Here is a 12,740-nt window from a genome sequence, read left to right on the forward strand (position 1 = left end):
TGGGGCTGCTGTGTTTTACACATGAACTTATCTCAAACCTGAAATGCTATACAAAATACAGTAGCTCTGTATTTTTGCCTTGTTTGTTTAAATTAATTAATTTTAATAATTTTATTTAAATAATTGCATTTTGATTTTAGATTATATAATTATTGATAGATTAATATGCATATTAGAGATCATCTGGATGATCTTTCATGTCCAGCTTTACAATATGCAGTCATAGTTCACAATGTTACAGATAATAACTGTAATTATAGTGTTGAATTTGTTTTTGTTTTTTTGTTTTTACTGTATATACAATAATAGAACACAAATAGTAAGCTTCAATAAAAATGATTCCTTTGTAACACCTTCTATTCCGTCCTTGTGAGATTGATGTTGGACAGAGAGAGAAAGGCAAGAGACACGTGTGTCAGGGAGTTAATAGCCTTTCCCATTTAGAACACATAGTGCTAGATTTGGTGGGGTTCTTTGACGCTGTATCTCTGGAAATCACTGCTGTACCAAGACGAATGGGAGAGGGCATTGATTCTGGAGAAAAGGAGGTCGATTCCCAGCAACCAGGGCCTTGATTGATGTGGTGGTGGACTGATGAGATAACATTGTGGGTGATCTTTGTGTCGCTTCAAAAAATAAAAAGAAACAATCGTTGTGTCATGCAGGAGCAACTGTTTTCCCTTTGAAGGCACCTAGCTTCCCAGGTCCAAGTTTAATTTTGAAGTTCTTATCACTCTGTAGTTGCACTCACATCAGTCCACCTAATCTACTGGGCTTCTTTTCTCCAATAATGCAGCACCAAGGTTATTTCTTTCAGCTTGATCTGTGTTTGGACACTAAGTGAATCCTTTGACTGACTGACCTGTGTGTGGATTTAATCCAAGGGCAATAAGGCATTTGAAGGACATCCCTTCGTGATCTTTTAGTATATAAATCTAAATGCAAATATAATTTATCTAAATAGACAATCAATTTCTATTTTATTTGCCTACCACTTTGAATAACAGTGCAGCGGTTTTCCCCTAGAAGCAGTTCTTGTGGTCAGTAAATAACTGATGTTATTGTGTATCATAATTTAGGTTGTAGGTCTGCTCGTGTGTGATAATAGCTTTAATAATTATCAAAAGAGTAATGCAAGTGAAAGAAACTGAGGCGGTGAAAATACAGTTTTTCACCTCACCAATTACAAACCTTGGAAATTTGTAGCAAAATGTCATCTCTTGTGGATTAGAAAAAGATGCTTCTTTACTCGTTTCCATGGAAATGTGGCTAAGGGAAACAGCAAAACAATGTATCTTTTGCATGTTTTCTGAATTTATCACATAATTTGCACTCGATCAAACTAAACGTGTATTTCGTATCTCTGACTCTGTGTGCCACCTGCATTATGATATACTGTACAGCATCTCCAACTGATTTTTGTATTTTCTGTTTCATCCCATTCACTTTGCAGACGTGCTGGATTCATCTGATATCTTTATTCAGGAGAGCACTCGATTTTGCTGAAATGGCAACGGGAGAAATAAAAATTAAATAAAGATTTATGGATGCCTAATCAACTCAAATGTCAGAAGATTTGGGCAAACTAAGAGATATTGCCAAAAAGCAGCAATGACATAAAGGTTAAGGGAATAAAACAGGATGTACAATAATTATCAATATATTTTATTAAATAAATAACAACCTATTGTTCAACTTGACTACATACTGCAAAATGTTTACATTTTCTGCTTGATTTTGTGAACCGCATCTTGTTGGAGCAAATTGAGTTGTAGAGGTAACATTATTCTCAGCCATGAACAGCAGCAACTTTCCTATCACTGAAGATCTTAAAGAAAAAATCTTGACTTGTTCATACTGTATATATGTAAAATAATGCAAGGAGAAGATGCAAAGTGCGAAAACAAAATGACAGCAGGTAAAGATGGGAATTATATCCACATTATAAGACATTACCAATAAATTAATCACATCAGCAAGCAGCTTAATTGCTCAGTTAAGTCAGGTGTCAATTATAATAATAATGTTGTTTACTACAATATTGCTGTCATAAACACCAAGCAATGCTCCACACTTTGCCATTTAATTATGTCTCTGTTCTATAAACACTGTATTCAGAGCAGCCCAAGGCTTTTTGGAGACTGCCTTCAGGGCTTTGGTACACAGTCTAATTCTGTATTATGTAATCTGTTCATAATAGACTCACAGTAGCATGAGAGACCCCTTGAATGAATTTGTTCACGGTAATATGGCAACATTGAAAATATCTGAACAAACCCTGCATTTGCATGTATTTTATGTTGTGAGATTAAATGTATATAAATAGTGTAGTCTGTGTAAATTGAATTTGACTCAAAGCTCCAGGGACTTTTACTTTCTTTGTTCTTACTATTGGGAAAAAAAATCTGATGGCATCTGTTGTGAAGTGCAATTTTTCAGCACATACCCCCACATCACCATATTCCCAGTGATATTCTCAACTCTAACTCAATAAAGGTGATATGACATCATTTATTTCTTTACCCTTAGCTTTCTTTTTCAATCTCTTCATATATAAACATTACTCTCTCTCTCTCTCTCTCTCTGTGTGTGTGTGTGTGTGTGTGTGTGTGTGTTTTGTTTGGTACATACAGTGTTGTCAGACATTCTGGTAAATAATTGCATTTGATTTGATAAAGGTTTATATTGTGTAAAACATTTGAATGTAAGTCCTCTGTGCCTATGGGATTTCTCAGCTATATTGCAACATACCCAGCCACAATGAATTCTTAAAAAGGTTTATATTGATTTATGGTTGCACAGTACCCAAACTATATGCAATGCAGAAAACACAAAATCATCAAAAAAGGGCATTATAAAAATATGTATTAGGTTATTGCATGTGTATAATATATCAAGTTTAGAGTACAATTCTTATGAACTGTCAATTCTTATAATGTTCTCTCTTCTCATAGCATATCAAATTTACCAGCTGCAATTCTATGCTTTGCGGGGCCATATGAGTTTCAGAAATGGATACAGAATAAAGTTTTCAACATTTCTAGTTGAATCTACATCTTTAAATTATGGATATGTTGGCAAGATAAACTTACTTGTTAGCATTTACAGTTGTTATTAAAAGTATATTGTCATATTTTCCAAGCAAGAAATATTGGGAACACACAGTGCTAAAACTGTTTACTTTTATCTTATTCTTTGTCAGATTTATGGAGATAAACTGTAGTGTCGGTGTGCTTTAGTATCAAGTATAGCAAGTCATGAGCAATAGTTAAATGTATTCAAGAGGAAGAAGAAGAAGGAGAAGAAGAAGAAGAAAAAGAAAAACAAAAAAGGAAAAACAAAAATTGTCCCTCTCTAGCTTAACAGAATGCATCTCAGGACATACAGTAAAAATATTTCTGGAATAAAGGTTCTCAGTCAGATTATGGCCACTAAATCTTGGCCATGTAATGGGTCTTCGATCTCATTTACCCTTTCCTTCCATTCTCTTTCCAGCTGTATTTCCATTTCAGGAGCTGTCTTTGCTTTCCCTGATAGATTTGGCAACTCATTCTGTCAATCATGCCATGCATTTCTAAATTCACCCTGGTAATATTGTTCCATCAGTTGGGCCACATATTTTATCCCATCTCCTCTTCTCTCTGTCTTATCATGCTTTTGCTAAAGTTTTGCGCTTCTTCTTATCTGTATTTGTCAGCTCAAGGAACATCACAAATAAAAAAGAAAAGGAGTACTTAGTTCAAAATTTACTTAAGTTTGAAGAATAAATACTGGTGGTTGGAATGCTAGTTTTATTGATTTATATATTTTTAACTGAAGTTGTAATAGCTGAACCTCTTCATGCAAATACATCAACGAAGACGTTTGAAGCAACTGATTGGCGAGTTAATGCTTCACAATGTGTGTAACATTTAAAATCAAAACTCTTAAGCACTAGACTGAATTTCATTCAAATAATAAATCTTGACTTCTTGCATTCCCTGACTTTGGTCATACGTCCATGTAACATATTGTAAAACAATAACTCTTTTGCCTGTACGAAGCTAGCTACGGCAAATGTTCCTTTATCAGACATTGATTTAAGTTTATTTATTATATATTTATGAAGGGAGATGAACACTTTTGCAATGATGTAATTTATATTATTAAATATAACTTTTTAAATACAATGTTTGACCATTTTTGCGACTTCTGTTAATAAAAGAAAATTTCTACCAGCTAAATGCAAAGGTTTAGGGTTATGTTTGTATCCCTCTGCATGCAATTTCAGTGTAAGGGGTTGCAAAATTAGACGTAAACCTAACATAACACTAATGTTTAAGGAGCGTATTTAAAAAGTTAAGTAATAAATGGTGAAAATATATAATAATATAGTTTTGTTTTTCTAATTCGATTAAAGTTTATGCCTGGGGACAACCACTAATGTCATAAGATAACAGTTAATGTAAGGCATTGTTTTGCTATAAGATCATTATAAATTAATAGTATCACATCATTAATACACTGAGGGGAAAACTATAGCCAAACCTGTGCACCTGTCAGTGCCACACATCCTCTGCAGCTTACAAGTCATAACCAATAAAAAAACCGCTGCTATTACGTGGGATAGGGCTTTTACTCCAATCACTTCTCACATTCTTCAACTACGTCATGCTACGGAAGCGCCGGCGTGCTCAGGCAGTGGTGTGCTAGCTATACGTGTCTCCGACGCATGTAAACTGTCTCAAAATAAAAAAACTAAAGTAGATTTCAGTTTAAAATAGACGAAAACACGGTTTGCGCTCTGATAATGGGAGCGAACAACAGCACCCGCCGCGTGTCATTTGAGTCAGATCAGAACGACAATATAACGGTGGTGAAGGGCATACGGGTAAGTGACATTACACAAACTTGCTTAGTGTTTGCTAAACCGGTGTTACACGACTACTTTATCCAATATCTCATGTTAGTGATACAGTGGCGAATAATTAGGCTGTAAAGTAAATGCTATGCTAAGACGAGTGCTATGCTACGTTGCAAGCTGTAAACTTTTAACGTTAAGTTATTTTGGAAGCTACACATCAAGTTAGCCTACCATAGTAAAGGACTTTCCAAGTTAAAAAACACCCAGTTAATACGGTAGTTAGCACATTTCTACACAGTAAACCTTCGAATGTCACTTTGGGCTGTGTTGACAATGACGTCACCAGCCTTGTGCCCTCCTGTCAATGAATGAATGAAACAGGCAGGTTGTTGCATTCTTGGTAAAAGTTACTTTTTTTAATGGTGTGACTGTCTTCTTCTGTTATACAGTTGGTGTTGTCAAGTTCTCCTGTGCCACTGTCAGTCCGTGTTAAATGTAGATGGGATAAGACTTTAGCTGGCCTGGCTCTGTCTGTTATTACGAGGAGGGCAAGCCAAACCACGTGAGGCTAAACCTTCACTCAGCCTTCACTGAGGTGTCCAGTTTATGCCAACATTGTAATGTGTGTGTAAACAGATAGAAAACACAGCTTTGTTTTCCCCAGCTAAACAAATTGTATAGTATAGTTTTTTATAGGAACAGTAAGTGGAGCTGGGGACATGCCTAAGGACTGTGAAAGACTGGGCAGGTCACACATAAAGACTGTTTCCACCAACAATGACTAGTCTCTGACAGTCTGGAAGTAGCACACACTTCCAGACTGAGTAAACTGGGCTCAGCACACTTAACGACTGAACATTCTACACTGTAAATCCAACGTGAACGGGAATTCTTGCATGTTCTTGTACCGAAACAAATATGGAGGCAACCGGAAACTTTGACTAAATTTAACTTTAAAAAAAAAAAAACCAACAGCAAAATCACGGATGTAAAAGCGAGGACAAAGCTGACTACATCGTCTACAGAGAGGAATGAAGGTAAAATAACTTTATAGAACAACGCTAGTTCAGGTAAAGGCTGGCACACACTTCCAGACTGTACGGCCCATTACGTATGTAATTCAGTTGTGACGACTGGTCGGACCTATTTGGTCCTAGCCAGCGCCAGTTCGGCCCAGATGGCGCTGACGGTCGGCAGAGATGATCGTTAAGTGTTTGCTGTCTAAAGAGACTAGTCTTTAGTCTTAAGACCCAGTCGCTGCCAGTCATTCTCACAACAATTACTTTAAATCTGTTTAATATTTACGACTGGTATTGGTGACCAACGACGTCCAAAAGTAGGAAGTTGTATGCTGTAACAATCACACTCTTCATGTTATTCATTCTCCCTGTTTCTATGATACCTTTTCCCATTCTTCTTTGCAGCTTTCTGAGAATGTCATCAACCGCATGAAGGAATCTTCAGATCATTCTAAGCACCAACCTTCCGGGGCGCCTACCCCCACCCTCTCTCCTGCCCTACGACCAGTGCCTCCCCTCTTTGATCCGATCACTTCCTTGCCTCCTCCCCCTCTTTATGTAGAACCGGTTGCAAGTCCTTCCCCACCACCTCCATCTGCCACAGAGACTGTGGCTGCACCTCCACCATCTCCTCCTCCACCCTCTAGAGACCAGGTAGCAGCACCCACCATAACTGAAAAAGTGCTCCCATCCTCATCACCTTCGGCTACTGCTAATTCTGTTACTGCTTCTGCTTTTGGGCCTGTGGTGATACCTCTTTCTCCTCCACCTCCTCCTGCTGCAGTTAAGCCAGAAACTTTGCCTTTATCGCTCCCTACGCCTCCTACTCCTGCTTCTAATGCACCCCTGATTCCTACTCCCAATCCTGCTCCACCTGTGGTGGAAGTAATCCCTCCTCCACTAATCGAACCATCTTCTCCTCCCATCAATCAGCCCATTGCTCCTTCTCCTCCAGTAATCAAACCCATTGCTCCTCCGCATGTGATTGAATCTATTGTTCTTCAGTGTGTGGCTGAACCTGTACCGCCTGCTTTTGAGCCTGTCACCCTCTTGTCTTCACCTCCACAGTCTTCAGGAGACACTATGACCCCTAGTGTCTCTATAGAGCCATTTGTTGCACCTCCATTACCTGAATTTACTGCTCCTTGTGAACCAATTGCACCTCCTCCTCAGCCAACCATGAAGCCAGCATCCCCTGCTCCAGTGTCTGAGCCAATGGCAGCACCTAAGCCAAGTCCCATCACACGACCTCCTGCTGCACCAGCAGGTGAGTAAGACTCCAGGATGTTTAAAAACTGTATTGGTAACATACTTTACAAACTGGTAAGGAGTCAGTTGTAGAAAAGGAAATGCATTAGACGTATCTCTTGGTGACGTGTTGTTCAGTAATAAACTGTAACATTCAAGTGGTCAGTGGTACTGTACTTAAATCTATACAGATTAGATAAGTTGAGAAAAATCCCACTTCATATTTAGCAGTAGCATGGATAGAGAAGTTGTGTGAGGATTTTGTGTGTATTTTTGTAAGTTCAAAGCTAATACAATTAGACACCAGAAACATTTTCTATTTCAGAATGGCTTTTTTTTTTTTTTTTTGCAATTATTTTGTCTCATCTCTGAGGCAGCTGGACAAACAGTCTTGTTCCTTTTTTAAAAAAAGGGAGTGAATTAATGCTCCTTTATAAAAACAGAAAAAATGAATTGTTCTGTATAATGGTTCATTTTATGCTAAAATGCATGGGTTACTTCTCCAGTAGCATGGTTAATTAGAAAGCAAAGGTTATGAGGGAACGAACCGTCCAAGGATTTAATTCTAAGTCCAGCTACACTGAATTTTAATGATGTTTATTGTGTAGTTGTTTTCTTTAAGCCACCTTAAGCTTTTTGTCCCCAACTTTTCATTCAGATTGTAATTAGTCTTCATTTTGAAAATGGGCCTCACGGTAGTCTTGGTCATATTATGATTCATTGCCTTCCACCAACTGTTAATGAAATGATTAATTCTTTCTTGTAATAATGTTAATAAATTGATGCTGTAATTAGAGGCGCTGCTCATTCACTAATTTTCTGGATTCTGCCTCATCACGGTGGAGCTGTCGCTGTCAAGATAACCCTTTCTGCCTCCTGCAGTTGTGAGACCGATAAAAATAGTGAGGCCAATCTTAGAAGTACAGTAGCATCTATTTTTGATGTATTTTGTTAAGATTTCTTTACAGTGTTGTCCAGATAATCTTGGCCTTTTCTTTAAAAGTTAGCTGGTATAATACTGGTACTTGCACGACCACAGGACTTGTACTTAATAAAAATGCATATTCAGTTAGTGCATTGCAAACGTTTGCATCCCCCTCGATAAATTAATTTCAAAATAACTTATAATTTCTATACAAATAGTATGTGTACTAGCTGAATGTGTATATATTGTGATGAAAAAAATCTTTGTTTTACTTTTTTTGACATTTCAATAATAAAATAAATAAAATGCAAGAAATATTTTGTGATATGAAATACTTTTAGGTAACACGAACCCTATCCCTGCAGATAATATAACCTACACTGATACATTGGCTCTCTAGCATGGGTGCATGTCCTTATTTGTTGACATATAAAGCAGAGGACATTTGAATGTCACGTGTTAAGAGTGTGGGTGCAGGTTCTTCAGATGGTGAGATCCGGGGGTGAGCAGGCTTTCCTATCCTTGACTGTGCTCCGTCATTGAGGTAATTAAAAACAGGCCAACTTATGCCACGCCACACTGGCTTCAGTGATTAAAACGACACCTCTGTAGTTTCACAAAACAGACCACCAGGCATTATTAAGGGAAGGAGGTGGTGGATGTGTGTATGTTTGTGATAAATTTCTATTTGGCTATACGGCTTCCATGATATGACAGTGAATTTATGTGAGTCATTCACTTTTTTGTTTGAGTACACAGTTGGACAACTCATAGAAGTTAATCTTTTGCATTCGACAAAAACACTTTTTTTGTTTTTGTCAGACTACTCCATTAGCTCTGTCAAACAGGGTTTCATTTTCCCAGCTGAAAAAATGATTCCTCAATTTGTTTGCACTAATTGGTTTTCAGATTAAAAGATAAATATAACATTATTCCATTTAATTTGGTTATAGGGGTGGAGAGAGGTTGTTTATACTTGTTTTTGTTTTTACCTCCATCTTTTTCTGTGTAGTGTATCTGGAGCACTCAGCAGACTCAGCATATGTTTTGGCTGTATTGTTTTCTACACAGTCACCACCACAATTTTCGGTTTCGTTTTATCACTATAGATTTCATTAAACTGTAAGTATGTGGCCAATTTCTGCCAAGCACCAGCTCTCTTATCAGCCACAAAACAGTAATGTGTGTTAACATTGACTGAGGTTTTTTTAAATATACCCTCCTTGAAAGGTCACCTCACAACTTCGATGTGTAACAAGCTCACAAAGTATTATAAAGAAGAGTGGAAACGTCGACTTAGACAATTGATCAAACACATTCTTTTTAAAGAACCAAACAGAAAGGTATGATGAATGTGAATGTGAATCTCGTTAAAAAGTTGCAAAGTTCAGCTCAATCCTGAAAGGGTACGCCCTTAATGAGGCGGACATTGATTATGTGTGTCCACGAGCGCTGGATATCCAGTGAGGCTCTCAGCAGGTCGACTATCTCTAAATCATGGCCCGAGTCAGTATGTGTGCTGATTACACCATAGTCAAGGTTGAACCTCCTACACTTTCTCCAATGTGCTATAAATATTCATATGCCAGAGCCCACACACTGTGCTGGACTAATAGCCTGCTTAAAGATGTCTCCCAGGTGCAGCATAGAGAATAGGAAAATGGGAATGATGTGGGTGACTTGGTGTGTGTATATAAATGTAAGTGTGAAACTTGTGGAATGTATCACTCTGCTTTTGAAATTGACTTTTCTTGTTATCTTGTGAGAATGTGAAATGATCAGTTATGTCCTCTTCCATACCATGGGATTGAATTAACAGGGAACTGTCTGAATGAAAGAATCAGAAATGCCACCTGCCTGCCAGGGCTGGAAGCTTGCTGCTGGCGCTTTTCTTTTCTTTTTTTTTCTTTTTTTATTCCCCCCCCCCCCCCCCCCCCCCCCTTCCTATTTTAACATAGGTGTGCGGTGACTCAACTAAGCGCAAGCTAGAATCGTGAGGAAGTGGTAATGTTACAGATTATGCCCTCCACGCGGGTCCTGGGGTTAATGAAACTTCTGATGAGAAGCGCAATTTGCCTTCGTCTATTATCTCCACTGCCAATAGCTTGTGCTCCGCTGCCTCTCCACCTTCTCTGTGGGTTTTTCCACAGGGTTTAGTGATTGGTGGAAAAGGAGAGGAGGGGGGTACATCTAAAAAGATGATGAGTTTTTAATCTTTTTAACATTTACATGTCCTACTCAGGATTGACACGGGCTCTGTCGATCTGGAATTGTCTCTGACCCTAACCAGCCTCCCTCAAGGAACCCAGACATTGTTTATCATATCAGAACCTGTTCTCTGGCTGACCCTGTGGGCCTGCTCGCTACCTGAATCCTCTCTCTGCAGGGCTAGAGAGGATGTGGTGATAAAAGAGGAGTTGCTTAGGCTTGCCTGAACTTGGAGGACTTTTAAAATGTGTATTTTTCTATACACTCTAGTAAGGGCATACTGTATATTTAAAGTACGAGAAACTTTGAGCTTTTTGAAAAAGCACTACACATTATTGTCTGATAGAAAAACTTGATGATATGACTCAAAGCCATGTTTTAAAGTAGCACTTTAAAAGTGATGTCCACTACCCGGGTTATTCATGTACTCTTATGGTCTATGGGATGAATAATAAGTAAATGAAAGGTTTTCATCAGTGATTCTGAGCTGATTTACGGCTCATGGATTCAAAATAATACAAAACTTGACTGCAGTTTGCACTCATGAGTATACTCCCTATTGTGAAAAGGTGTAAAATCAGCTTGACCATTTCTTGCAGATAGGACGACTCTTTCTGAGACGCAGTCGTCTTTTGGTAATCAAGTATTGCTATATATGAGACCTAATTTTTTGACCATTTGGGAATCATCCCTGTTGCTGTCAGAAGATAAAATGGAACATTAGCTAAGTGGATATAATGGGATTCATTGCACAGTGTATGAATTCATTGTCAATATATAAAGCAGCATAATTTCTGTTTTAGGAAATTGCAGAGGAACAAGTGTAAACTGTGACATATTACAACCTTACAAATGAATGTGAGCAAATGTTTTCACACACACATTCACTTAGTTTGGATTTCTGTGGGAAATTTGTGGCTCTTCAGCTTCTAAATTTTCACTGTGTCCATGAGCAAAGTCCTGACTTTGTCTTTCTGTCGATCAGTGTGAGTATTGTTCAGTGGTTTTATTACAAAACTACCTACTACTTTCACTATGATTAAAACTCACTTATGCTGATCAGATTACAATATAAAAGATACTCTGATATCAAAGTCAGTATTTAGACACCGTTACTGACATCTAGTCTCCAGGAGACTGTGTCATGTGCACATCAAACTTCCACAGCACCATCTCGCGTTTTCAGAATTTTCTGATGTAAATATAGTTTTTGTTAGTTTTTGTATAGTCCCCCATTTGTTCTTATGCCTCTGTCATTTCCTAACAAAGTTTTAATTAGTTGTAATTCTCCACAGAGAGATCAGTCATGCCTCTGATTGCTGTAAAATATGATGGATATTTAGTTTTCTCGGGCTCTGGACAGTAGGTGACAGAGGTCTCGCTGTCTTTGACGATATGCTATACAAAAAAGTTGTCAACTGTCAGTCACCGCCTCTGTTTGCACTATTGTTTCTTCTGAAACCTTGTTGCACTAAACCTCCCTCTTCCTGATACTTACTCGTTCTCTTTATTGTACCAAATAGTCGCACTGTCAGTTCTTGTTGTATATTGTTTCCTGCATTGAGGAAATGGGGATAGACAGTGGAAACCAGAGACAGGATGAAGTTAACTGTTTACTGTTTAACAGGCTTGTCCTTAAAGTGCAGATTATGGACAGTGTAGATTTGAAGTAGTGGAAGAAAACTACAACTGCAGATGGTAAAGGGAGAGATGTTTGTTATTGAATTAACTACTGCAGGCTCTTGGTAACTGGTGTCCATCAGTTCGGCTGTATCATGAACGTTATGTATTTAGTTATTTATAGATGAGTGTATATGGGATCTTCACAAAGAGCAGAACGCACAAGCGCAAGCTCAAATTAAACATTAGCTGTGAAACTCGAGCGATGGAGAATTTTTTATTTATTACATTTTTAATATTGATGGAATTACTAAGCCTATTGAATTTGCAGTATACTACCTCAGCTTCTAGACAAAATATCATTTTCCAGATATCTGGTCTTAATTGTTTTGTTTAAATCTTTTCTTGAGACAAATTTGTAGTTTGTAGTTTTGTCTATACAGTATGTCCACCAGGTATCTAGAAGCGTTTAAATTGATAGCCAAGGCTACTGGTGAATGGGCCTTAGGCCAAGTAACATTTAAAACATTTAATTAGACCATGATATTGATCTTGAATTGGGGCTTCTGCTTTTGAACAATTAATTCTCTTTAAAAGTCATAACAATGAAGTTACACCTGATGACCTTGATTATAATTCCTAAGGGCATGTTAATAAAAGAAATGTCTATTTAAATTCATATTGAGGTGTGCAAGGTATATTGTTACTTATTGTTGTCTTCTAATGCTTTGAGTTGTGATTTTGGAATAACGCTAGTATGACAGCACATAGACATAAAAAGGGACAGATATGAATTGACTATAATAAAACCTAAGCAGCACCACAGCATTTAAATCATATAATAAACACTGCTGCAGCAGAAGTCAGTTATGGTTTA

General features: G+C 37.7%; 1 protein-coding gene across 8 annotated transcripts in view; it reads left to right on the forward strand.

Annotated features, from left to right (window-relative positions):
- Positions 1 to 4,635: 4,635 nt before the first annotated feature.
- The window catches only part of chchd3a (coiled-coil-helix-coiled-coil-helix domain containing 3a), a 65,387-nt gene continuing 57,282 nt past the window's right edge, over positions 4,636 to 12,740 (forward strand). For 2 of the 8 annotated variants that reach the window (XM_067490743.1, XM_067490742.1), the window contains exons 1-3: positions 4,637 to 4,870; positions 6,268 to 6,516; positions 6,931 to 7,129. In XM_067490743.1, coding sequence (XP_067346844.1) covers positions 4,790 to 4,870; positions 6,268 to 6,516; positions 6,931 to 7,129 — 529 coding nt within the window. In that variant the 5' untranslated portion in view covers positions 4,637 to 4,789. Of the gene's footprint in view, positions 4,871 to 5,286; positions 5,406 to 5,447; positions 5,881 to 6,267; positions 6,517 to 6,930; positions 7,130 to 12,740 lie in introns of those variants that run through there. The other 6 variants (XM_067490741.1, XM_067490744.1, XM_067490746.1 and 3 more) reach the window with 6 other exon arrangements.

The sequence above is a fragment of the Channa argus genome, chromosome 21 (genome assembly GCF_033026475.1).
Source record: "Channa argus isolate prfri chromosome 21, Channa argus male v1.0, whole genome shotgun sequence".
Taxonomy (NCBI): Eukaryota; Metazoa; Chordata; class Actinopteri; order Anabantiformes; family Channidae; genus Channa; species Channa argus.